The 23,292-nt window shown below is 43.8% G+C and overlaps 1 protein-coding gene across 2 annotated transcripts; it reads right to left on the minus strand.

Moving 5' to 3' along the window:
* Nucleotides 1-367: 367 nt before the first annotated feature.
* gcn1 (GCN1 activator of EIF2AK4) lies at nt 368-22,702 on the minus strand. 2 transcript variants are annotated; one of them, XM_031849392.1, is made up of 57 exons: nt 22,643-22,702; nt 21,429-21,531; nt 21,257-21,320; nt 20,862-20,993; nt 20,175-20,280; nt 19,977-20,075; nt 19,198-19,332; nt 18,888-19,065; nt 18,499-18,573; nt 18,213-18,341; nt 18,069-18,119; nt 17,877-17,975; nt 17,621-17,794; nt 17,367-17,519; nt 17,163-17,255; nt 16,994-17,069; nt 16,177-16,336; nt 15,880-16,069; nt 15,385-15,509; nt 15,084-15,262; nt 14,889-14,982; nt 14,695-14,808; nt 14,402-14,600; nt 14,172-14,324; nt 13,707-13,891; nt 13,536-13,616; nt 13,271-13,414; nt 12,861-12,985; nt 12,482-12,671; nt 12,299-12,369; nt 11,720-11,885; nt 11,427-11,621; nt 11,029-11,275; nt 10,688-10,809; nt 10,330-10,444; nt 9,943-10,122; nt 9,382-9,602; nt 9,187-9,255; nt 8,956-9,094; nt 8,673-8,869; nt 8,209-8,351; nt 7,994-8,111; nt 7,611-7,826; nt 7,345-7,509; nt 6,734-6,895; nt 6,552-6,644; nt 6,313-6,456; nt 5,960-6,229; nt 5,752-5,865; nt 5,140-5,370; nt 4,828-5,021; nt 4,137-4,251; nt 3,714-3,810; nt 3,233-3,381; nt 2,601-2,711; nt 1,083-1,304; nt 368-983 (listed from the first exon to the last, which is right to left on the minus strand). In XM_031849392.1, the coding sequence occupies exons 1-57, from the start codon at nt 22,658-22,660 to the stop codon at nt 858-860; spliced, it is 8,016 nt and encodes a 2,671-aa protein (XP_031705252.1). In that variant the 5' UTR covers nt 22,661-22,702; the 3' UTR covers nt 368-857. The 2 variants fall into 2 exon arrangements, with proteins under 2 accessions (XP_031705252.1, XP_031705251.1); XM_031849391.1 differs by lacking the exon at nt 22,643-22,702 and adding an exon at nt 22,566-22,617.
* Nucleotides 22,703-23,292: the final 590 nt, after the last annotated feature.

Below are 23,292 nucleotides of genomic sequence, written 5' to 3' on the forward strand. Positions count from 1 at the left end.
ATATACATACATATACATATATATATACATACATATACATATATATATACATACATATATACATACATATACATATACATATATACATATATATACATATACATATACATACATATACATATACATACATATACATACATATACATACATACATATACATATATATATATATATATACATATATATATATATACACACACACGTGGTTTGTCTGCATAATCGTCACATGTACTGACACTTTATATAATCTTAAATGTCAGTAGGTAGTGCAGAGAAATATGTGGAGTGACTTTAAGGCGTGATGAAAGTCTGTGACCCCTGACCCCACCCTGAAGGTAACTGTTTCCCAATATTTCACACTACATAATGAAATCAAGATCTTTTTATTTTGAATTGCTTTTTTACAACCGTATCACTGACATAAGAATGTTTTTTGTTCTTATGAGAGGTTGCTTATCCCCCAAACAACTCTCACACACAAAGTCCAAATAAAAGTTAAAGACAGGGGTGTTTCATTACAGCAGCATCTTAAATGCTTGAAATCCTTTTGGTAAAATAAGTAGGAAAACATTGAAACATCAAAACAGAATTGGCTTCGTGTCTTCCTAATGTAGTTCAGTACAGGAGGATAACCTGCACATTATTAGATAAAATTAAAAAAAATGTTATAAATTGGGCGTAAAAGCCGCTAAAACAATGACAAAAGAGAAAAGGAGAAAAAAAACAAGAATTTGTTGGGAAACACCACCCAACTCAGCCTTGGTTCATGAAAAGCAACATGGGCCTGTGTGGTGAGTGTGTGTTGGGTTGTACAGTGGGGATCTGCAGAGATCGTTTCACAGCCCAGTCCTGCTCCATCACGTCAGGATGGTGTCGTCTATCTCTTCATTGGAGTCCGGCAGGCTGATGATTTTCTTCAAGGACCGACGGTGACAGTCTGACAGCAGGTCGTTACTTGCAGAGTCCAGAATGGCGGTAATACTCTGAAATGTAGAAAGAGCAAAAAGTATAAATTAGAAAAACATTTTTTTGCCTTTATACATTATCTACATCTGTAAATGATAGACGGCCTGTAGTCTGACCTGCATGGTTTCCTCTCCCTGTCGGAGTCGCAGCAGGTTGACGATGGTGTATTCGCTCTGAGCTCTCACGCTGGTGTTCTTGTCCTTGGTGTTGTCCAGCAGACTCTTCAGTAGGGGCTTGACGAGACTGGCCTCCATGGAGGGTGTAGCCGGCTCTTTGAACACCCACCACAGCACCCGCTCTGACACCAGTCTGATGTCACTGGACTGGTTCTGAAGACACTGCGTGGTAACACAGATAAAAACAGACTGTTGAAGGAGGTACTCGTCACATTATTCATCTTTCTATACATACTCTGTTGTTTCCACGTGTATCTACGCATTTACAGCTACTTGGTATTACTTCCTGCTACTTATACATTACAAATACTACCCTGGTAATAGAGTAACATCAAGCAACAAATAAACAGTTTCTCATTAATACCATGAGGCATAAATGAAAAACATTTTTTTAAAGCAGCATTATTAGATATTTCTGTGGCCACCAGGGGGCAGCGGGATTAGGACCTAATGATTTAGCAAATATCAAGTGTTTAAGAATATTACGTTTTTAAGTGTTTGTACTGGGAAGTTAATTTACCTCCAAAACAAATGATCCAGTTATTTACAAACATCTCTTTCCCAATGTAAGTCTCTGGAAAAAAGCCCAGGAAGTTGTGTTTCCACTGTTTGGCCACTATGTGAAATTTGCTTCAAAGCTAGGCGCTCTTCCTTGGGGCTTGGTTATCACCCTATTTAGTTTTTGGGGTGAACGTGTTTCTGGCAACCTGATTAATCACAATATTCCCTCTCCTTTCTGCTCTGAACACGTGACATTTCGTGCATGTCTGTCCATCTTGGGAGAGGAATCCCTCCTCTGTTGCTCTTTCTGAGGTTTTCTTTTCTTCTTAATTGAACCGAGGGCCTAAGGATTGATTGTTGTATGCTGTACAGATTGAAAAGCCAGTTTTGTGACACTGGTCTATCTAAATAAAATTGGCTTGACTCAGTTTTAGTCTCCATCAGATTCTGAAGGAAATATCTGTCTCTTTAGCTGCTAAATTCACCCGTATGTTCACCAGCTAGTTACTAACTTTGTCTGTCTGAACAGCTGTCTGCTGCTGAAAATGACACTAAGAAGAGCAATGAAAGTACACGAGAACAGTAACATTCGGGGCCATAAACCGAAACAATATGCAGAAAGAAAAACACTCCAAAGACCTGAGGGGAACTGCAGAGTCAGGTAAAAATGGTAAATTGGTTTGTCACTAGTAGCGATACATTTCACATTACAGTCACTCGAGTCTTTTTTTATTAAAACAATTATCATTGGTGCAGCTTTTATTTATTTATTTCCCACCAGGAGAACGTGTGCAAGGAAGGCACCAGCTCACCTGTGACCATAAAAAGGAATAAACGTTTATAGAAAATGAATAAATATCACCCCAACGTAAGTAGAACTCAAATTGGTTGCCAACACTGTAGAATTTGCACAAAGGGAAGTAAATAGCCTGTTGAATGAAACAGTTCCTGCTTTACCTTGACAAACTGTGTGATGATGCGCTGGGAAACACTACTGCCTCCCTCTGTTCTGAGATGATGCCTCATCAGGTATCCCATCGCTCTGATCCCACTGGTGGCAATGGGAATCTGGAAAAAGAACATAATCACAGTAAGTACTGACGCACATGAGAGCAACAGGGATTAACATACAATGTTGGTGGACACAGGACTGTTACCTATTCTAATAATGTTATATACGGTATGCTTTTTACATTCGAAGTTGTATTTTAGAAAGAAACCAGTGGCCATTTACTACAATCTGAAGCACTGGCTTTCTGAATGTCGGTGTGATCGACACCACTCTCTCGTCTGTATGGTGAAAATTAAGCTACAGCCAGGAGACAGTTAGCTTAGCTTAGCATAAAGACTGGAAACAGCTAGCTGGCTCTGTCAGAAGGTAAGAAAAACATGTAAATCTCACTAATTAACATGTTATATCTCGTTGGTTTGATCACATTAAGCCAAGAAATTGTTACAGAAAATAAGGTAGTTCTTAGAATATCAAATCATTTCTTTAAAAGGTGACTTATACAGACTATTCATTGCAGTCAGTTCATGACTGACATGAGGAATATTTTGTTAAAGTGTCACACAAACTTTCTTCTCACCCTGTCAGCAGTGGCGTTGGTCAAAACGGTCTCTGTCACAGTATCACAGTATTCCTTCCCACACAGCTTCTCAGGAGCAGACTTGATGGCTATGGCCATGGCCAAGCTACGGCCATGACGCACCATCCAATCAACACCGGACATATCGGCTACAGGGAGGAACAACATCTATTAGCTCATGCTCTCACTGTTCTGCTGATGCACAGGGAGCCGCAGAAACACACAGGGCAAAGTCAAACTTTTATGAAACAAATACAAAAATCTAACTGTAAACACATTTATAAAAGCCACATGAAAAATACTATTTGTGCTCAAACCAAGCAAAACACACATTTACTAAATCACTATTATTATTACAGTCTGTACACCAAGTCAGTTGTTGTAATAAACAGCAATTAGGGGAAAATGAAAAAAGAAAGCCCAACATTATGCACATAGTGTGAGACGTGATGTGACGATAACTTGGCATAGGAATACCAACCTAAGATGTGCTGAAGTAACACGCTCTTCAGCTCCTCTTCTGACAGGAAGGCACACAGCTCACCGACACAGCCGGCTGACGCCATACGCGTCGCATCCTGCGTGCACACAGACACAGACAGACAGACACAGACAGCTTGAGTGTCATTTATTGTCATACTGACAGAGGCTCAAAACCACATTTTTAGAAAACCACATCCTCTCTGCCTGACTTCCATTTCCTACTGTGATCACAGATGAAACTACACCCCAGAACAACTGTCTGTCAAATTCTAAGTACTCATATGTTTATACTTTTGTGTTTCATATGTTATCACTTCATGTATTCAGCAGCTTTTACAGGCCCCGGGGTGGAAAAACAGGCGTGTTGTTACAGATAAAAAATAAAAAAGAATCTTCTCTACATCTGCTCCTCCTGTCATACCTCATCATGTCCCAGCATGCCAAGTAATGTGGTGGTGATGTTCTTGCGGATGGCTGGGTCCACCTTTGACCCGGCCCCCTGGATGACGAACCTTAAGGCTTGCAGCATTGTCTCCCTGTGAGAGAGGTAAAGAGCACAACGCAAGCATGAGATTTTACATAATAATATAAATATCATATAAATGCCAATCTAGATATTTAAGAGTTTGTAACAAACAACTATATATTAATAACAATACATTGGCTGATAAATACAGTTTTAACAAATAACACAAAAACATGTTTTCATCCCTTAAAATTGGTTATTAAATAACTGACTGAGTGAACTGAGTGGGACAATTCACAATTGAAAAATAAATTTGTCAGTGCTCTCTGGTGGACAAGCTATGTAATGGTGACACTATTTTTAAATAACCACAAAGATATTTGCCTTTTTTTTAATATATATATATATATATCTGGGATGCGTTAATATCACCCAATAATATTGGCCTCTAGTAAAGAACATTTTGGGATAGATGTCAAATTATTAATGGGCTGTTTTATATGTTGTTTTTGTAGTGTGTGGGGTCTGGTTTATTAATAGCTAAATTATTCCGTTTCCGTTAGAGCAATAGTTGACAGAGAAACCTGATCAAATTGTCTCCTTTAACTTTCAGATGTCACCATTAGTCTGCTGTATGAGTGCTCACCTGACTCCTGAGTCCTCAGCGGTGCGGATGGCAGAGAGCTGCTCGGTGAAGAGCGGGTCCACCTTGGTGTGGATAGAAACCAGTTGGCCCAGAGCCTCAGCGGCCTTCAGCCTCACCCCACGGCTCGAGTCCTGCAGGGCCTTCAGGAAGGTGGTCTGAAGCTGAGGCAGGAAGGGCTTCAGGGCAATGCCCACCTGGAGGAGGATTACAGTCCAGATGTTAGAGCCAAACACGGCGACTTAGCCCCCCGACTGCTAATGACGGCGTCTTGAAAAGTATTCGGCCATTTACAGTTTAGATGCAGGTACAGACCTTTGCCAACAGCAGGGTGAGAGTCTCCAGCAGAGCGGTCTTCACCGTCCAGGCAAAGCGGTCTCCCAAGATCCGAATGAGCGGGCCAGTGATGTTGACGACAGAGGGCCGCAGTGCCTCAGGGGAGGTCAGTTTGATGACCCCTCCTAATGCTTTCGCCGCCTCTTCTTTCTGCTCAGGACTACCAGTGAGGACACCTTCTCTCAGGATAGGCAGGATGCAGGTCACACCCTGTGGAAACAAAGACAATAACGTGAAATGCAACAAATATTCCCATTACTGATTGATCTGCCAATTAATGTTTTGGGATTAACTATTTAATTGCTAAGTCTCTATCATGTCAGAACATTGTTAAAAAACAACCATTATAATTTCCCAGAGCCCAAGGGGGCATCTTCAAAAAGCTTATTTTCTCTGATCAACAGTCAAGAACCCCAAAATATCAAATTTACAATGCTACTAAACCAGAGAGCAGCAGCAAATCCTTTTTGATATTTTTGGTATTTATGCTTTATAAAAGGACTTAGAAGTGCTAAATTAGAAATGCAAGAACTAAATCATCGTGCTGTGATAAAGTCCCAGAGTTTACTGCGTCAGGAGGAACCTTCTTACCTTCTTGGGCAGACAGAAACCAGGCAGGTGCTGACCCTTAACGTCTGCAGCTACTGATTTAATGTCTCGATGCAGATCATCAATCATAGCCAGCTGGCTGCTTGCATCAAGTTTCTATACAAGAAAAACAAACAAACACTTAGGCACTCACATTTACTTATTGATTAACACATGATCAAAGTACTGATCTGTACAGATATCAACACACCTTGGTAATGGAGTTGATGGTGTCCCAGCTCTGAGACAGGATTTCTGTGTTAGAGTCATTGAGGAGGCGGATGAGGCCTGAGAGCAGGTTGCGAGTGTGGTTACTGTAGTCCAGGCGGGTACGGGCAAAGTAGGCGTTGAGGATGGTGACAGCAGCCTGTCTGAGGCCGGGGTCAGCGCTACGCGTGGCCTCCAGCAGGTCGTCTATGATGATCCGCTGGCCCACTTCATCCTCCACCGAGAGGATCACTGTTTGACAGTTGCACAACTCCTGAAGCAAAGACAACACATCATGAGGAAAGAACAAAAGGCTCAAACACAGTAGGTATCCTAGCTTGTGAAGGCCGGTATTACCTGCGCTTCGTCTTCTGTTCCCAGCTTTCCTTTGAGGGAGGAGAGAAGGGCGGACAGGATGACCCCTAGGTGGCGCGTGAGAGCGTCTCCGGCCACGGCGGACAGGAAGGCCAGCACACGGGTGTTCACAGGAGCAGCAGTCAGCTGGTACGACCAGAGGGAACAATCGTCTTAGTCAGATACAGCCAGATGCAATAATAAGGCCTAATAGAGTCAACTTTTGACTATCAAGACTTTACCTTTGGAACCAAGTAAGGCAGCACAGAGCGACTCTTCACGGCCATGACTTGCTTCAGGCCGTCCAACGCAAACACAGCCGTCTCCTCGTCGTCCTGGGAAAAGACGTTGTGTGTATTAAAAGCCAGACTGAGAACTTTTGAATACTATCTGTGTTACGTTTTTGTCCTCCTCGTTCCCTCACCAGCTGTTTGAGCAGAGTAGGCAGGATGTCATCCAGCGCCTGGTAGCCGATGGTTGCATGAAGCTGCTCAAAGGTTTTGGCTGCAGCCTCTCGGACTTCCTCCAGAGGGTCACAGAGCGCCTTCCTCACTGTGGGGACCAGTGACTCAGAGAAGACGAGCACCTACAGCACAAACACCGTCAGGTTAATGCTGTTTTATGTTTTTTATTATCAGACTCTTGGCCTAAGCTAGGTCTAAAAAAAATAAGAAAATAAATAAATAATTTTTATTATAATATGCATTTGGTTGTGTTTAGGAAGAAAACGCGATCGAATCAATTAAACAATGATAAGAAAATACCCTTTTCAGTGAAAACATATTTTGCTTATTAAGAGGCTTAATTGCATTTCTCTTCTCACTTTTAAAAGAGAGAGAACATAAAATTCCTCGTTTAAACTAATCTGCTTATTTAAAAGTAGTCTATAAAACCCCCAAAATGAACCTTAATGACATGTTTTTATGATTCTTGGCAACATTCTGGGCTCAAACTGTGTCTGTGGAGTCTCATCTGCCGCAGGCAACGATAACCTTTAACTCAATCCCTGTGTGTTACAGCGTCTGCGTGACTCACCGCATCTTTGCTGGTGGACTTCATGATCTCGCTGAGGCCGATGCAGACTCCCTGCCTCTCGTCACTCTTGTCAGAGCGCAGTCCCTCCTCCAGGATGGGAATAATCTCGGGGAGAATCTTCTCCCCCAGTTTCCTCACCAGATCTCCCAGCGTTCGAGCAGCGATCTAAAACCACAGCGACACACGGCGTCAGTAAAAGGCTCTTTGGAGGTATAAACCAGGGAATATATAATTTATATATATTGCACGGTTCAAAGGAGTAATACCGTTCTCTTGTCAGACCAGGTGGAAGCCAAGAAGCCCAGCAGCAGAGTGAAGAGGGTTGGGAGGATCTCTCGTAGAGTCCTGGGGGTGTTGGAGACCACGATCTTCCACACGTGGAGGGAAGCCTGTCGAACCACCAGCTGAGTGTCTGAACGGCCCATATAGAGGCCAGAGAGGACACGATTACGCCGCTCGGCACCAAGAGCTCCAATGATAGCCTGGAAGAGAAAAGGTCAGCAAACTGTTTACACATCAATGTATAAAAACAGACCAACTCCACACTGCTGTGATGGCAAGTAGAGATATAACGAGGAGCCAACTTCCTTTTATGAACTCGGTGGCTCTGTAGAGGAATCTTTTATGTAGAAAAGGAATGTGCTCATACTTTATTGGATGCAGCTGTTCCAAAGTTGTCATCCTCGCAAGCGGTCTCCGTGGTCATCTTTCCTGTCACTCCAGAGATATGGAACAGCAGATCTCCAAGCAGCTGCACAGAGCTGAACCTGCAAAACACCAACGAGGGGATGGAACGCACAACCGGTCAATATAAGAGTGACGTTTATTCAATCGCTGATGTGTTACGCCGTTTTTAAAACCGACCTGATTCTCCACAGGTCATCAAACAGGCCCTGCTCCAGCTCAGGAAGCAGCAGAGCGATGGTGGTCTCAGCATACATGCTGATGATGCGCTGGCCGGCTCGCAGCGCCGTGTCTCTCACATATTCATTCTCATCAGCCAGAGCCTGGTGGACAACACACATAGTGGAGGAGCAAAGGTTCAACAGCCTGAATTGAGATCCCTGTATTTCCTGCCAAAACCTATTTCCAGGTCAAAATACCTGCTGGCCCCGGTATTTTTAGTAATAAAGATGTACGGAAACAAGGATGAACACATAATCTAACATATGAAAGAATAACATTGGGAATCATGAGAAAAGGACAAGAACATTCCCAGGAAGTAGTCATTTTAAAATCACAGAAAAATCTTCGACCCCAGTAAGAGCAGTGAAATGTGATTCCCGGCACAATGCCAAAAAAAAGAAGCTTTGTGGTCGTAGCAATACCTTGAGAATGCAGGGGATGATGGGCCCAACGTAGGGAGTAAACCTGTCTCCAAAGGTGAGGGGCAGATAGATGAACATCATGATGTAGCCGTCTCTGACGTGGGAAGCGATGTCTACCTTGCTGGCCGTTTGCACCACATCCGGCATCAGCTTGTCCAGCTTCTCCACTCCCAGTCCAGCCATCACCTCAGCCAGACCTTAAGACACCGAGATACAAATCATTCAGTGAGTCATTGAGAGCAAGTCAGCAACAACACAGAGACAAGAGTGTAGAGGAACAGACCTTGTGCGGCTCCAGAGCGATCTACAGAGCTCTGTTCAGAGGCCAGTGTCTCCATGAGCCACGGCAGCAGGTCATCAAAGCAGGATTCACCCATCCCCTTCACCATGGCACCCAGGGCTTTGGCTGAGACCGTACGTACCTGGAGAGGAGAAGAAGAAAAAGCAGTTATAGCTTCAACCTAACACATACAGAGCACATATTTCTGTAGTTACAGTTTCTAACTAAACACACCTCAGGCACCGGGTCCAACAGGGAGGCCTTCAGTCCAGGAATAACACTCGGCAGGTAGGGTGACAGATCCTGGAAACGACAACACGTATCGCACCATAAAACAAATACAATTCCTCAGAATACACTAGTTTAAACAACAACTAAACATTTTATTTCGTTTTTATTTCAGTGTAATATTTAGAAGATGCGGTGTACCTTCTGGTCAGTGAGGGAGTACATGTTGCCAATGATCTGAGCGGCCATCTTGCGGGTGTCAGTGGAGCGATCCTGGAAGGCTCTCTGGACGATGGGCATGATGAGGGCCAGGGAGGGGGCGTCGATGAAGTGGACAAACTTGGTGTCCAGCAGCGTCTGCAGGCACGTCTGGGTCCTCCTGGACGGTTCAGTGAGAGCGTCCAGCAGGATCGGGGTAATGGCTGAGAGAGAGGATCAAACACTAGCTTACTAAACATCAGTGGTAAACAAAAGTACATTTCAGAACTGTACGTGTTATTTAGTGGCTTACCTCATTTTTCTTAGCATAGTTCGTAGTTTGTTGATGTCTGGTATTGTCTAAACTCATCATTTTCTGGCAGCATTTCTGAGCTGCTAACTAAATTGCTTTTACCATGTTTTTGTAGGATTAAGTTGTTAACAAGAGCACAAAGTTCTTCACAGATTTAGCCACTTAATTCTGCCCTCAAAGTGCACCAGACTGATACATTTAACTTGAAAATATATGTGATTATGATTTTTGCCCGACTCTGAGTCACTTACCCAGGATTTCTGGGTTGCGGATGACAGAGCCAATCTGGCGGAGGGCTTGCTGGCCGGCCTTCTGCACCTTCACATGGGAGTCCGTCAGCACCTCGGTCAGCTTGGGCACAATGTTGGGCAGGCAGGAGGACAGCTGCTTGGGTGCACAGAAAGCCATGGCACCAAGCAACTCCACCGAACCTAAAGGAAAGAGGGGAGTGAGTCACAAAAAGCTACTGTTTGAGTGAACTTGGAACTTATTTAATTGCGACTGTCCTCATATGTGAAAACAAAAAAAAGGAAATAATTACCCAGTTAAACACAACTATAACCACAATTGTAATCCACTAGACAAGGCTTATTAATATTCTCCCAACATGTCAAAAAAGCTGCAGAGGGGCTCCCAACCTGCTTTAGTTCTCCAGGACTCCTCCTCTAGGGCCACCAGCAGGGAGGGGAGGACCAGCTTCACCCCGTGGGCGCTCAGGTTCCTCATCACAGCCTTTGCACAGTCATCTGCAGCCTGTTAGAAGTGGAGCAAGGGGGCTGAAACCTACACATTCTATCAAACGTTTCCTAAATGAGTGCATGTTTAATGGATCACATGTTATGCCAACGTTGCTATGTTTTAATGAGAACATACAGAAGCACTGGATAGGGAAAAAAGACCTTTTGTAATTTGAAGCAAGGTACTTTGAAGATACATTTATGAAATGAGAAATGTAGATATTAGACAAAGGCTCTGGGATGTGATCTGCCTGCTCACCTCTCTGACGTACTGGTTTCCGTCTCCAAAGCAGAGCAAGAGGTGCGGCAGCACATGGACCACATACGGCTCAAACAGCTTCCCCAGCATGTTACACAGCATCTCAAAGGCAAACAGCGCTCCTAGACACAGACAAGCAGTTGCTCAGTAGTTGTTGTTGTTGTTTTTTTTAGTTTTTTTTAAAGAAGCAGCTTTAAATGTGCCGGTAGATGGTGGCTTCTGGTACTTGTATGGTAGATAACAACGATGTAGTCTGACATCCATAATACAACAAATTTGCATCAATGTGTCTAAATTCATACAAAACCAAACAGTTCAATGGCTGCATTAACCTCACTGACCTTCCCTCCGTCTAAAGTTCTTCTTGTCCTGGATGCCGTCGGTCAGAGTGGCCATGATGTCCTGTTGTTTGAGAGCCAGGATCCCCAGACCTTTGACCAGGCCTGCCAGTCCGTACGCTGCCCCCTTTCTCTCTGCGTACTTGTCGCTCTCCAGCAGCAGCTGCAGAAGGTTCTTTACAATCCCTGCGGCGTCCTCCTTGATGGCAGGGACTAAAGGAGGTAAACACCCGGCCACCGACTCCTGGACCTGAAGAGGGATGACAAACCACATAATACGATGAAAAGTAATGGACTGTCAGCAAAGTGGGATCTGTACTTAAGAAAAAAGGCGATGATGGACTGTAATAATACACTCTCAACAATACAGGGTAAGTGGGGACGCGGGATGAGCGGCTTACCTGCTGTGAAGGTGTAGAGAGTGCAGTGATGAGCTTGGCCACGATGGGTTTGACTTTGGGGTCACTTTTATCCAGATGTTTGGCCAAGGAGCCCATGAGAATAACCACACTCTGACGGACAGAGTCGTAGCTGGCGTCCTGGGGGGCGTCCTTTAGAAACTCCTCAAACACTGGCAGCAGGGAGCTCACGTTGTCCTGTTACAGAAGACGGGTAGATAAAGTACAGTGCAAGACATAAATGGTAATGTGATAAATAGTAGAACGTGTCTGTGTCTTTATGAAGTGTAATGTACCTTTCCGTGTGTGTTGAGCGCAGAGAGGGCGGCGTCCAGCATGCAGCGGCGCACCTCAGTGTGGCGGTCGTTCAGCGCATCAGGAACGAAGAAGAGGAAGAGAGGGGTAACCTGAGCTTCATCCAGGTAGAGGGACAGCTTGTTCAGAGCTAGAGCAATGCCACCCCTGAGAAAGAGAGAGTGCGAGAAAATGGCTCAGTGCACAAAAAGAAACATTTGAAATGTTACTGTTTCACGTTATAATGGGATTAGCTTTTCTGATCATATCTGATAGATAACCACTAAAGCAAGACATTAATGAGAAAACAATGTGGGCTGGGGGTCAGGATATAATCTGTCTCAAAGATTAAAGTAGTGAGCACCTTCCTGCCTATTTCTGTCATAACTATTTTTTGTCATGTTATCTCTTCCTCTTGGAAGTACTCCAAATATTCTGCCCTGATAAATAATATGCTAATATAGATATTAAGGTGGTTGATTGTGCATTCATGAGTCCCTGGGACACTGATCTCCAATTTAAGATTAAAAGGCTAAAAACTCTGGTGTATCTCATCTTTGCAAACAAGAATTGAGATTTACCTGGCCTCCCATTGGTCAGGTGGAGATTCAGAGATGACTCTGCCCAGGGCATCCAGCACAGGAGGGGGTCTCTATAAAAAACAAAAAGTTAAAAATATCATCTCTTGAGCTCAAATTGAACCAGTATCAGTAGCCAGAGCTATACGAGTGATACTGTGGTTTGGCTGTGGTGCAGGGTCTCACATAGAGCTTCTGGTGGTAGAGCTCAGTGAGCTGGCCCAACACTGTGGCAGCCTGGTCTTTGTACTGGGACACGGCGCTTGACAGAGCTTCGGCTGCAGCAGAACGGACAGCCTCCTCATGGTGAGTGATGTCGCCAATCAGCAGGGAGCAGAGCTCAGGGACCAACTCCAGAGCCAGAGATTCCCAGAGTCTGAGGAGGAAGAAGAACTGCATGGTTATTATTTTGTTAGATGGAGAACAAGGAAGAAAACAACAAAAAAAGACAGAGAATGCTGTTTGAAAAGACAAAGAAGACACATATGTGATGTGTTATGAGTATAAGTGTATAACGGTCACTCAGATAGAGGAAGAAAGGAGCAAGAAACCTCATAATGCATACTTTTCAGACAAGGCTCGGCCCTCCTCCTCAACATCAAACCTGCCAACCCAAAGCCTGCGCAGCAAACTCAGCCCACTGGCCTCCGTGCTTTCTGTGGGCAGAGCAAACTCCATCTCCAACAATCCCTGAGCACAGACAGATTGGGTGTTAGGAGCATGTCTAATATGAACACACACGGGCTATATAATTTGTCATTTAACAAAGGTTACCACTACATATGTTGATAGCATTGCATCAGTATCTATTTTGATGGACACAAATTCGTTTTTGAAGCACTTTTAAGGCTTAATCTGTGGCGAAAACAGCTGGAAGCCATCACATGTGGGGACTTTTCCTGTCCGAAGTTTACCTGTTAACTGAGGGGTAAGGCCAGCTTCAACAAATGTCAAATTAACCGATTCACAGCTCACCCTTAGGGCAGCATCCCGGACAGAGAAGCAGGGTGAGAGAAGGGCGTTGAGCAGGACGTCTATCTCTTGCTGCTCTGCCACGGTGCAGCCCATGTCTCCTCCAGCACTGGCACACAGCGCTGTCAGGCACTGAGACGCCAACACCTGCAACACCGCAATGTAATTAAATCAATAAGTCAGTCAGTCAGTTGCACAAAAAAGTTGGTAAACTCTTTATCAGGCCATCAACAAAAAGTAAAGGTCTGAATTTGAATTCCTCGGTTACCTGGAGTCTCGGGGTAGCTGTGGAAATAATTCTCGTCAGTAGCAACAGCATGCTGACACGTGGAAGCAGTTCTGGGCCATTCTGGGACAAGAAAACACAACACTTAGTACATGAATCTACAAAATAAATGGTAGTACTGTCACATAAATCTTTTATTTTTGGTCTCTCTACCTCATCTATAACAAGGTCATCCATGTCTGTGGCGGACCGGAGCTGCGAGTGTTCCAGGATGATTTGTAAAGCTCTGGTCATCTTGTTCTCCGTCTCCTCGGTGCTGCCCGAGGACTCCCTGAGCATAGCGTTGAGGAGAGGGAAGCAGACGGAGAAAGCCGGAGCAGACAGTGGAGCCGAGACGTCTGGGAAAGAAGACGACGATACAAAGAAACAGGAGAACTCAGTATGCCACATTTCTTATCTTGGTTGCTTGCTACAACTCTGACTTGCTGCTGGTGTTACATTTAAATGAAAAACGGTTTGCATATGTAATCGTCTGCATCTTCTGCACAGCACAAATAATGTCTGTGTGTGAGTGCCGCATGACAAACAACTATCATGCAGCATGCGTAAATTGTGCATGCGTGTCTAGATCTGGGGTTTGTAACTGGAACTTTCACGAGTGTCCATGACTGAGCTCACCACCAGTCTTGGCATCTCTCTGTGGGACAGTGTGGTTGTGCAGCAGCAGTATGGTGCGGTGGGCTGCTGTGTCCAGGTCCTCCTGTTCCCAGGCCTCGTCCAGATCACACTCTGGCTTTAGCAACCGTAAAGTCACGTGTCCCACAAGCATGGCTAGAAGGGAAGAAAGTGACACCGAGTCAAGATGCTGTGTCTGTCAATACAAGAACATGCTAAGACAGGCCATGTACCTAGGTGGTGAAAGTGTTTGGGTATGAGGCACACTCCGATGTCCAAGAAGACTTGCTGGATGCACGGAGCAGCCAGAGGGGACTGGAGCAGGGGGATTAGGACCTGGAGGACAGCGGGGAGCTCCCTGGTGATCTGAGGTGGTCTCTCTAGCAGAGTGGCTTCCAGCAGACCCACCACGCTCTGCAACTCCACACGCAGCTGGTGACAACGAGAAGCACACCACAGATCAACAAGGAGAAATAAAGAATTAAGAGTATTATAAGTATTCATTCTGGTGACTTGGGTTTCATACCCCTTGAAGTCTCTCGCGAATAGCTCCCTCCTTTTCCAGCTGGAGTTCAATCATTTCCTTCTGTTTGCTGCTGAGTTGCAATTCATCTTTGATGCCTTTTTTCTTCTTTAGCTCCTACACGATCAAAGAGAAATTTAAATGTGCTCCAGAAATTAGAACCACCAAAGAAAACACGGATGGTAAGTGGACTTTACCTCTTGTAACTCCAGCTCAATGATCTGATCCTTGTAGGAGTAGGCCTTGTTCTCTCTCTTCATGTTGACCTTCTTGGTGCTTTCCTTCTGGGCACTATAGCAATATGTAGAGGAAGAGAAGTCAAATAAAAGCCAAATAGACGACAGAAAGTCCAGGCGACTGCTGTTGGGTTCACTGTGGTAGGAGAGTGTTACCTCTGGATGATGCTGTTGTCGTACAGTTCTCCCTTGGGTGTCAGCATGATGGCGTACTCCTCCCTGGTGATGTGAAGTAGAGCGGGTCGGGAAAGCCCCTCAATGACGTGACTGATTACTCGCGGTAACAGCTTGTTGGGGGAGAGGCTGGAGAGGGCACCGACCGCATTTTTCACCGCCTGTAGATGAAAAACGTGACCACTAAACATTCCGGTATCATGTGAAATCTATCCTTCAATCTAGCGTGGTTAATTCACAGGAATGTAAAAGCAGCACAAGTAGGTGTTGGTTATTGTCAGACCTGGTTGTCAGCGTTGACCTCCAGCAGATGTGGCAGAATAGCCTCTAGATTCTTTTCGATAAATTCTTCTGCTTTTATGTTCATGGAGAAGAGCAGGACAGGCCAGAGGCCACTGCGAGCTCCAACTGAAAGAAATAGAGCGGATGACATGTTGAATATGGGACAGAGCACCAATACATCACCCCAACAAACACTTTGTGTCCAAGTATCTAATGGGGACAACTATATTGGAAATTGGTCCAGGATGGACCAGCAACGAAACGGGTTACAATGTAAAACTATTTGGCAATAGCGCAACGGCAATGTAAGTCCACTAAAAGTGCTTGTTTTTGGGAAAGGACCCTAGAGAGAAATATAACGTTTTTCGTTTTTTGGTTGATACTAAAGTTACCCTTTAGGCTACAAAAACCTGGTTAAAACATGTTTAATGTTTAACTCCAATGTGGTTCACACGCGGGCAGTAGATTCATTCTGGAGGGCAACGCATTCGCATACCTAAGGATGGATGATGAGTGACTATGAGGGTCTCCATGGCCAAATTCTCTGCTTCGGTGGGATCGCCCCATTGGCTGGCAGAGGAGCAAATAACACACAGCGCGTCCAGCAGGACACGAGGGGGGATGTAGCCGCGACCAAGCTCGGTCAGCTCTCCCAAATCTGACACCAGGACGTCCTGGGGCAAAACCTGACGGTTTACGTCACACAGTCAGTAACAATCAGGCTGAGAAAGAAATAAACGTATTGTTTAAACAGTTGAGCTGTAGCGGTCTATGGTGAATAATCAGTCTGTACTTTGTGTTTGTTGATGACCACGCGGAGTTCTCCCAGAAGGCCATGGGCGAGACTGGATCCACCCAGAGAGGAGAGCAGCTTCCTGATGGTCTGTTGAGCCCGCTTCCTCACACGCCAGCTCCGAGACAGCACGACCGCAACCGTGGCGTGATGATACATCCTACAGAAGAGTTACACGATAGAGAAAATTGTTAAAAAAAGACAACAAAACTGTTATCTCAGAAGCGGTCAAAAAGCTAAGAACGACAGTGATTTCGGTACCTTTATACCTGAGCACAGGACATTAGTACAGCGCCACCCAATGTATACACAGAGACTAACATTTGTATTTCCAACACCATATTTGGCTTTTACAAAAATGTTTTTTATAGTGAAGTCGAATTGTTGCTAGATCACCCCGTTAATGGAGGTGCGTGCCTCCCTTTGCGTGCGGCAAGCAGGAGAGTAAACTAGTTTTGACCGCAGTGAAAATGTCGTCTTTGAAAGGCGCAAACGCCAACAAATATGGATTGAAGCAGAATATTTTGTTAGATAAAAACAAATAGTGGATTTTGGAAATGATTATATCTACCTTGTTTTCAATAAATTCTATATTGTGGACGTTACAACGTTCTGGAGTTAAAGGAAATGTTTGGATCACGAGTCAGAAACCGCCACTGGAATCTAATTCTACAAATTGTATATTATCAATCATACAAGTTTAACCTAATCTTTATCTGCAACTGACTAAACAAGAAAATCACTGCGAAGCATTCAAATGTTGATTTAGCATTAAAATACCACCGTTCTCTGCATGTTATCAAGAACACAGACTCACTGTGATTTGCTGGTGTTGAGCCTGTGAGCATGGTCCAGGAAGAGCCTTTCACAGAGAAGCAGCACGGTGAGCAGAGCTAAAGACAGAGACAGGCCATTATTTCATTTCTTAATATTTCAGAACACTCATGAGCCTTTTAGCTGCTGGGTTACTTTGAATATTGCCTTACTTTCTTCGCTGGCCTGGGAGAGGAACTTCTCTGTGGTTAAAAGTGGCTTCTTTTCATCCAAGATCAGGTTCCAAAAGCTGGAGAACTTAGCCTCTGCAGAGACAAATAGAAAAAAAAAATCCTCATTACTTCCCATTCCCTGTATGTTCCAACAGTCTCACAAATGGGGAAAAAAAGGAGTAATTTCTGAGATGCCAGCCTCACCCGTCTGTGTCTCTAGCAGTGCCAGTCGACTCAAAAGAACAGAAGCTGCAACAGCTTCAGCAAGCAAAGCCTGCTGGGAGTTTTGTGCCGCAGCCTTCTCCACTGTTTGCAGAAGCAAAGGCACGAGGTCTGAGGCTTGGGCCAGAGTGTCACCTAAAAACCAGGGAAACGGTGATGGAACAGGAATAAGGATCGAGTTCAATCCAAACATCTGTATATTCGACACAAAGCATAACGGCCCTCCTGTGACTGACCTCTGAAGGCCCCCAGCATGGCCTGAAGGTAGGCGTGTCGAACCAGAGAGGTGGAGGTCTTGAGGGTGAAAGCTTTCTTCAACCAATCCAGCAGAGCGGTGGGAACTTCCACTGTGAGACGGCCGCTCCACTGGGAGAGCACTGACACGGCATGCACCAAGGTAGTCTCGTGAACTGCGTAAAACAAAGACAAAGTTAGTACTCGACAGAAACATTACACTGCAGCCTCTTGAAGAATTTCCAGGCTCAACGATACCTTCTTGTTGTAAAGAAGGGATGAACATCACAGCGACGGCAGAGCTGAGAGTCTGGCTGGAGGTTCCGGACACGGCATGATGGCTGCAGCTGGCAATCCCTGGAGTAAGATCAACATTTTATGATTGAGAAAATGTTTGCAATTCTATGTTACGGATAGCTAATAATTAGAAAAGTTTGAAAGGCTTCTTACCAGACCAAACACTCATCTTTTGGGCAACAACTGTGAGCTTTCCCTCTGACCCTGCAACCACAATAATTATGAAGGTGAGCATGATGACGGTGAGAAAACCACACACGGTGAGAAAAAGATCTAAAAAGTAATAAATGAGTTCACCTCCAAGGATCTTGAAGAGGTGAGTGACGACGTCCTGCACAGCGGAAGGGTCGCTGCACTGCTGAGCCAAGTTCTGCATGGCCTGAACCGCGTCCTCCATCAGCTGGGCGTTATTAGCTTTCAGCTGACCTGAAACACGGACCGTACCAGCAATTAAATACACGTAGTCGTGCTAAATTGATTGCCCGGTCTTTCAGTCATTACTTCTTCTGTGACAAATTATATCCTCATGACAGCTGAGTGTTTGCTTAAAACCAAATCAACTGAGCATCCATTAAAGCCTTACTTGCGATGGCCTTTCCGATATCCATGGCATACTGACTGAGGTCGAGAGTCACAGCCGACAGCAGGCGGGACACGGCTGGAGAGAAACCAGACAGTTAATTCATTAATCCACTGCATGAGAGCTGCCAGAGCACCAAACAGGCACATTTTCAAGAACATGTTGTAGGTTAAATTATACAAGTAGAGGCCTTTACACACCGGGAGTGTGACGAGTAAACAACAGGAAAATGCTAAATACTCACCTGCAATTATTTCGCATCAAAGATATTCATACCGGTATTAATAATAATATTTTTCTTATTATGTTTTGGGGATTTTTAAGAGTGTTGTTCTTGTGTCTTTTGACATTATGTTTGTTCATATTCACAATAAAAACTCAAAGCCTCTCACTCTGCATTGCGTTCTCTGGACTGCGGAGCATCGTCTTCTGCAGTGTAGGAAGGAGCAGCTCCTTGAACTCAGAGTGGGACACATGACGCAGAAAGGAGCCACTTTTGTCCAAAATGTAACGCTGTGGTTTTGTCTTGCTCATAAGGACTGATTTTGTGTACAGGTCCAGCAGGGCACTCTGGAAAACAGTAGACACAAGGTTATATGTTGAAGCATGAAGCATATGTTAAATGTATCTTAGATTTCAGAGGACAATTGGTTAGAGATGTTAGATCTGTAATAATCAAGAACCGCTGAAAGAAAAACTCACCTTGTGCTTCTCTATTGTAGCTTTGTCTTTCTGAGCCGTGCAGAAGTCTAAACACACGCCCAGCATGACCAGGGTAGTGGGGCTCTGGTCCAGACTCAACAGTGTGCTGATGTACTGATCAACCAGTCCAGGGTTCTGTCAAAGACAACACAATGTCACACCAATCCAGCATTCCTGGGCTTCAGCTCTCAAATCACTATTATTAGATGTTTAGAACAGGTCAAGTTTAGGTTCTACGTGTGGTCTGATATCGCATAAGTCTCATTGTGTCTTATAGCAGTAATGGTTTCTGACCCAGCACAAGATTTTAAGAAAAGTCTAAAGCCCCATCCGGACAGGATCAATATTTCAGAGGGAGCTGCGCAACAAAACAAGTTGTCGTATTATTTAGATTTTTCAAAGATGACTCAAATGCTTCAAAGCTTCAAACATTGCCATAACAGCGTATTCTAAAACGCCCAAGACAAAAGGAATAATAATGAGCATTAAAAGGAATAATAATGAGCATTATTCACTATAGATCAACATGAACTGTTATGAGTTAAACTCAGAGGGATAGCGCTGTTCGTTGTGTGTAGAAGTGTGTGTGTGTGTGTGTGTGTGTGTGTGTGTGTGTGTTGTGAAGCGCAGTCAAGGGCACCGAAACCCAGCGGAGGAGATCGATAGTCTCAACAAAGCCAGGTCTGTATTTTGTATACTGGTATCGGCAGCAGTCTATTTATTTATAGGCCTACATATGAGCAAATTTGTTTTTATGGGCTATTGCTGAATTTACTCACTTCCTTCCAGAGGTGACTGAGATTCTTGAGGCTCGATTTCTGAGCCGTGGTCTTGGCTCCACCCACCACCTCAGCTACAAGAAGGCTCTGGACCTCCACCTACAAGAGAGGACAACAGACCACAAGGTGATACCTGCAACATCCAGACTGTATCACTGGGTACAAGTAGGTATTTCAGAAGACTCTTTTCTTACTGACCATTTTCTTCCAGATAGGTCCTTTTTTCTCTGGGGCAGAAAACACCCTGGGGACTAAAAGGCAGGTCCAAGACAAGCCGATGAAAGCAGCAGAGCCGGTGCTTTTGCTGCAAGTATAATAAGGAGATCATAAGAGGAAGACAACCATGGTAATAGTAAACCAAAGAGGGGTTCCTAGACACACTCCTCTATCGTTTCTGCTGATTTCATTAGTTAATCATGTTTCTTATTGAATAAAAACTTCTAATTTTCATTGAAAAACAAATTATGATGATGTGAATTTTGCAGTGATCGGTACGAACCAAAGATGTTTTCTTAAGTCTGTATATGATGTGCAGGTCAGGACTGCAGCATGATCATTGTTTGATTTAAAATGGTATTTTGACAACATTTAGACTTTAACAAATCAATTTTAAAATTGGATTAATTGTGCAGCCCTAATGCAAACTTTGTTAAAGTGTAGTTTAGTGTTTCTGCTGACTGCACTCACATCACTGTAACTGTGCATGCTACCCTTTATGATTCTTGCTCACCCTGCCTCTCAAACAGAAACATTAAAGTTGTCTAATGCTGACAGTGCTTTGATGATGCATCCAGTGTCTTTTCCTCTGTAAAAGTAGGAATTTATTAGGGATGCAACAACAAACGTCATGGATAAAAAACAGCGATAAAAAGTTCAGAGCCGTACCTGGGCTCTCCATTCTTGCTGATGACGCCACTGTTCAACAGGCAGTGGAGGAGGCTGGTCACCAGGATGTCCGGCTGACTCTCAGCCAGCTGGCCAATAACAGAGAGGAGCTCCCTGCGTGATGCAGCATCCCTGATAAGCACACACACACATCCATGTAAACACACAGGACATACACTCACTCCTGCAATTAAATCCTACCACCATGAATGTTTGAAAATCTGTTTTAGAGAGAGGTGTTGATTCAACTATGTGATCATTTCGGAAGCTGTTTCTTGTGCTGTTGAGCTGTATTGCGTTAAACTGACAGGTAGTTCTATGAATTTGTTTCCTGCTTTGGGTGCATTTATCCGTGTGGTTTTCTCGTGGCTGACAGTCATTACATAGTAACCCACCGATATCTGTACGGAGTGAGACAGAACAGCTTGCATAATCCTTTCACAGCAGGCTCTGGTAACTCTAAAAAAAGAAGAGGAAGAAAAGAGTTATTTTAAAGACACATTTGTGTTGGTTATAGCACCTATTTTAATCATATTGTAGAAAACTAAACAACACGAAATCCCTCACCTTTGTCTTTTATACATCGTTTCAGCTCTCCGAATATCTCCTTGCGCTCTTTCACACTGGCTGTGGTCACATTTGCGGCAAATTTCTTCAGTGTGTCTGAAACCTGAAGTAAAAGTCACATTTAGTATGAAGACCAATGCAGTAAATGGCAGCAGTGAAGCAGTCAGTCCGACAACAAGATTTTGATGATCGCATGGGACAGGAAGGGGCGGCTTCTCTTTACATTTTAGCATCTGGACCTCGGGAATACTGGTCTTTTTTAATTGAGGAACGTGGCTGCTTGGCAGAAAAGTGGCACGTTTATTTTCTGTTGATCGACTAAATTAATTAATTGTCTCAGCTCTAGTTACACGTTTGTCAATTGATATTTGAGACCTTGCTGCTAAGATGTGTCAATTGAATGATGTTTATTATCGAGGTTGTAGTTTGCAGTGATGGTGTACTGAACAATAATATATTGAGATGTGTTTCTAATTTTTAGACTAAACAATGTAATTAACGCCTCTGGGCAGACCAGTTGTGTTGGATTGACTTAGATTGAATATGTGTACCTAATAAAGTGGCACTTTTAGGGTTTTGTCTGTACGTGGGAATGAGATTCAGAGAAATGAGAGAGAAATGGAGGAAATGTTTCTTTGTGAAACTTCTATGCAAAAATAAATGGCAGTTAACTCCGAAGGCCTTGTTTTTAAATAGATTCGTGGTCGACAAGGGAATTGCCAGCACAGCTAATAATACTACCACTGAGTCAGCAGACTGTGGAATGTAGTCAGTAGTCACAACATATCAGTTAACTAATCAAAGTTACAATTTACCAATTTCAAGGGCGCAACGTATGCTCGTCTGCCTAATTTAGGGAATCCAGACCGATTCAATTTAATGACAGTAAATTTAACACCCCGGTGAGTTGGATTACAAGACGAAACCATCCTCAAAAAAAGCTCCAGCTAACGTACCACTGCGGACAGAAAGCAGCTCGGTTTTCTGTCTGGTTATCGTCAGCAGCAGCTCAGTCACACTGTAGGCTACGTAGCACTGAGCTAACAGCCTGCTCGCGAGCTGTTGTTGAATTTAACCCGAGTTTCTCGTTCAATGCCAAAACACAACAATGTGTTAATAAAGCAGTGGTCAACATACCCCGAGGTTGGTTAATATCATACTTGAATAGCCTTGCGTTAGCGGATAGGGTCCTGTTAAAAAACAGCCACACAAACCTGCGTGTCCGCTGCCATCTTGCCGGTCTTGATGCAGGAAGAACTTGTTGGTTTCACTTCCGGGTCACAAGTGCTTCGTAACTTTTTTTCCTCTTAATCAATATTTTTAAGATTATCCTTTTATATATTTTTTTTACATGAAATCGAATAATGAAACACTTAAAATACATTCAAATAAAAACTGAATAAAACAGCAAAATAGAAAAAGGGGCTCAAATTTGCTGGGGAGAACCATAGTGTGTGTTATTAAACAGGTTTATTAAGGTACTTTTTTGTTTTGTTTTTTACCGATATCCCTCTACTCCCAATAGGTGGGCTTAAAATCATTTTTGTTCTTTTGATGATTTTTGATTCCTTCAAGCAGTATGCAATAGATTGCAATCGATTGTAGATAGATAGATACTGTATTTCAACGGCACCACAAACCACAAAATGTGTTAAAAGTTCTCTGCATTTGACCCATCGCTAACCACGGTCGCCCAATAAAATAAATATTTTATTATATAACACAAAGTTGTGTTCATGAAAATAGCTTTGTTCCACGAGATAGTGCTGCGTAAAGTGAAGCTGGAAGCAAATATCCTCTTTGCATAATAGTGTCAAGATATCATAAAATATGTTAATTGGTGATTTTTGTTTGGACGTGGTCA

This window comes from Anarrhichthys ocellatus, unplaced genomic scaffold (genome assembly GCF_004355925.1).
Source record: "Anarrhichthys ocellatus isolate YVR2014 unplaced genomic scaffold, GSC_Weel_1.0 scaffold9, whole genome shotgun sequence".
NCBI lineage: Eukaryota > Metazoa > Chordata > Actinopteri > Perciformes > Anarhichadidae > Anarrhichthys > Anarrhichthys ocellatus.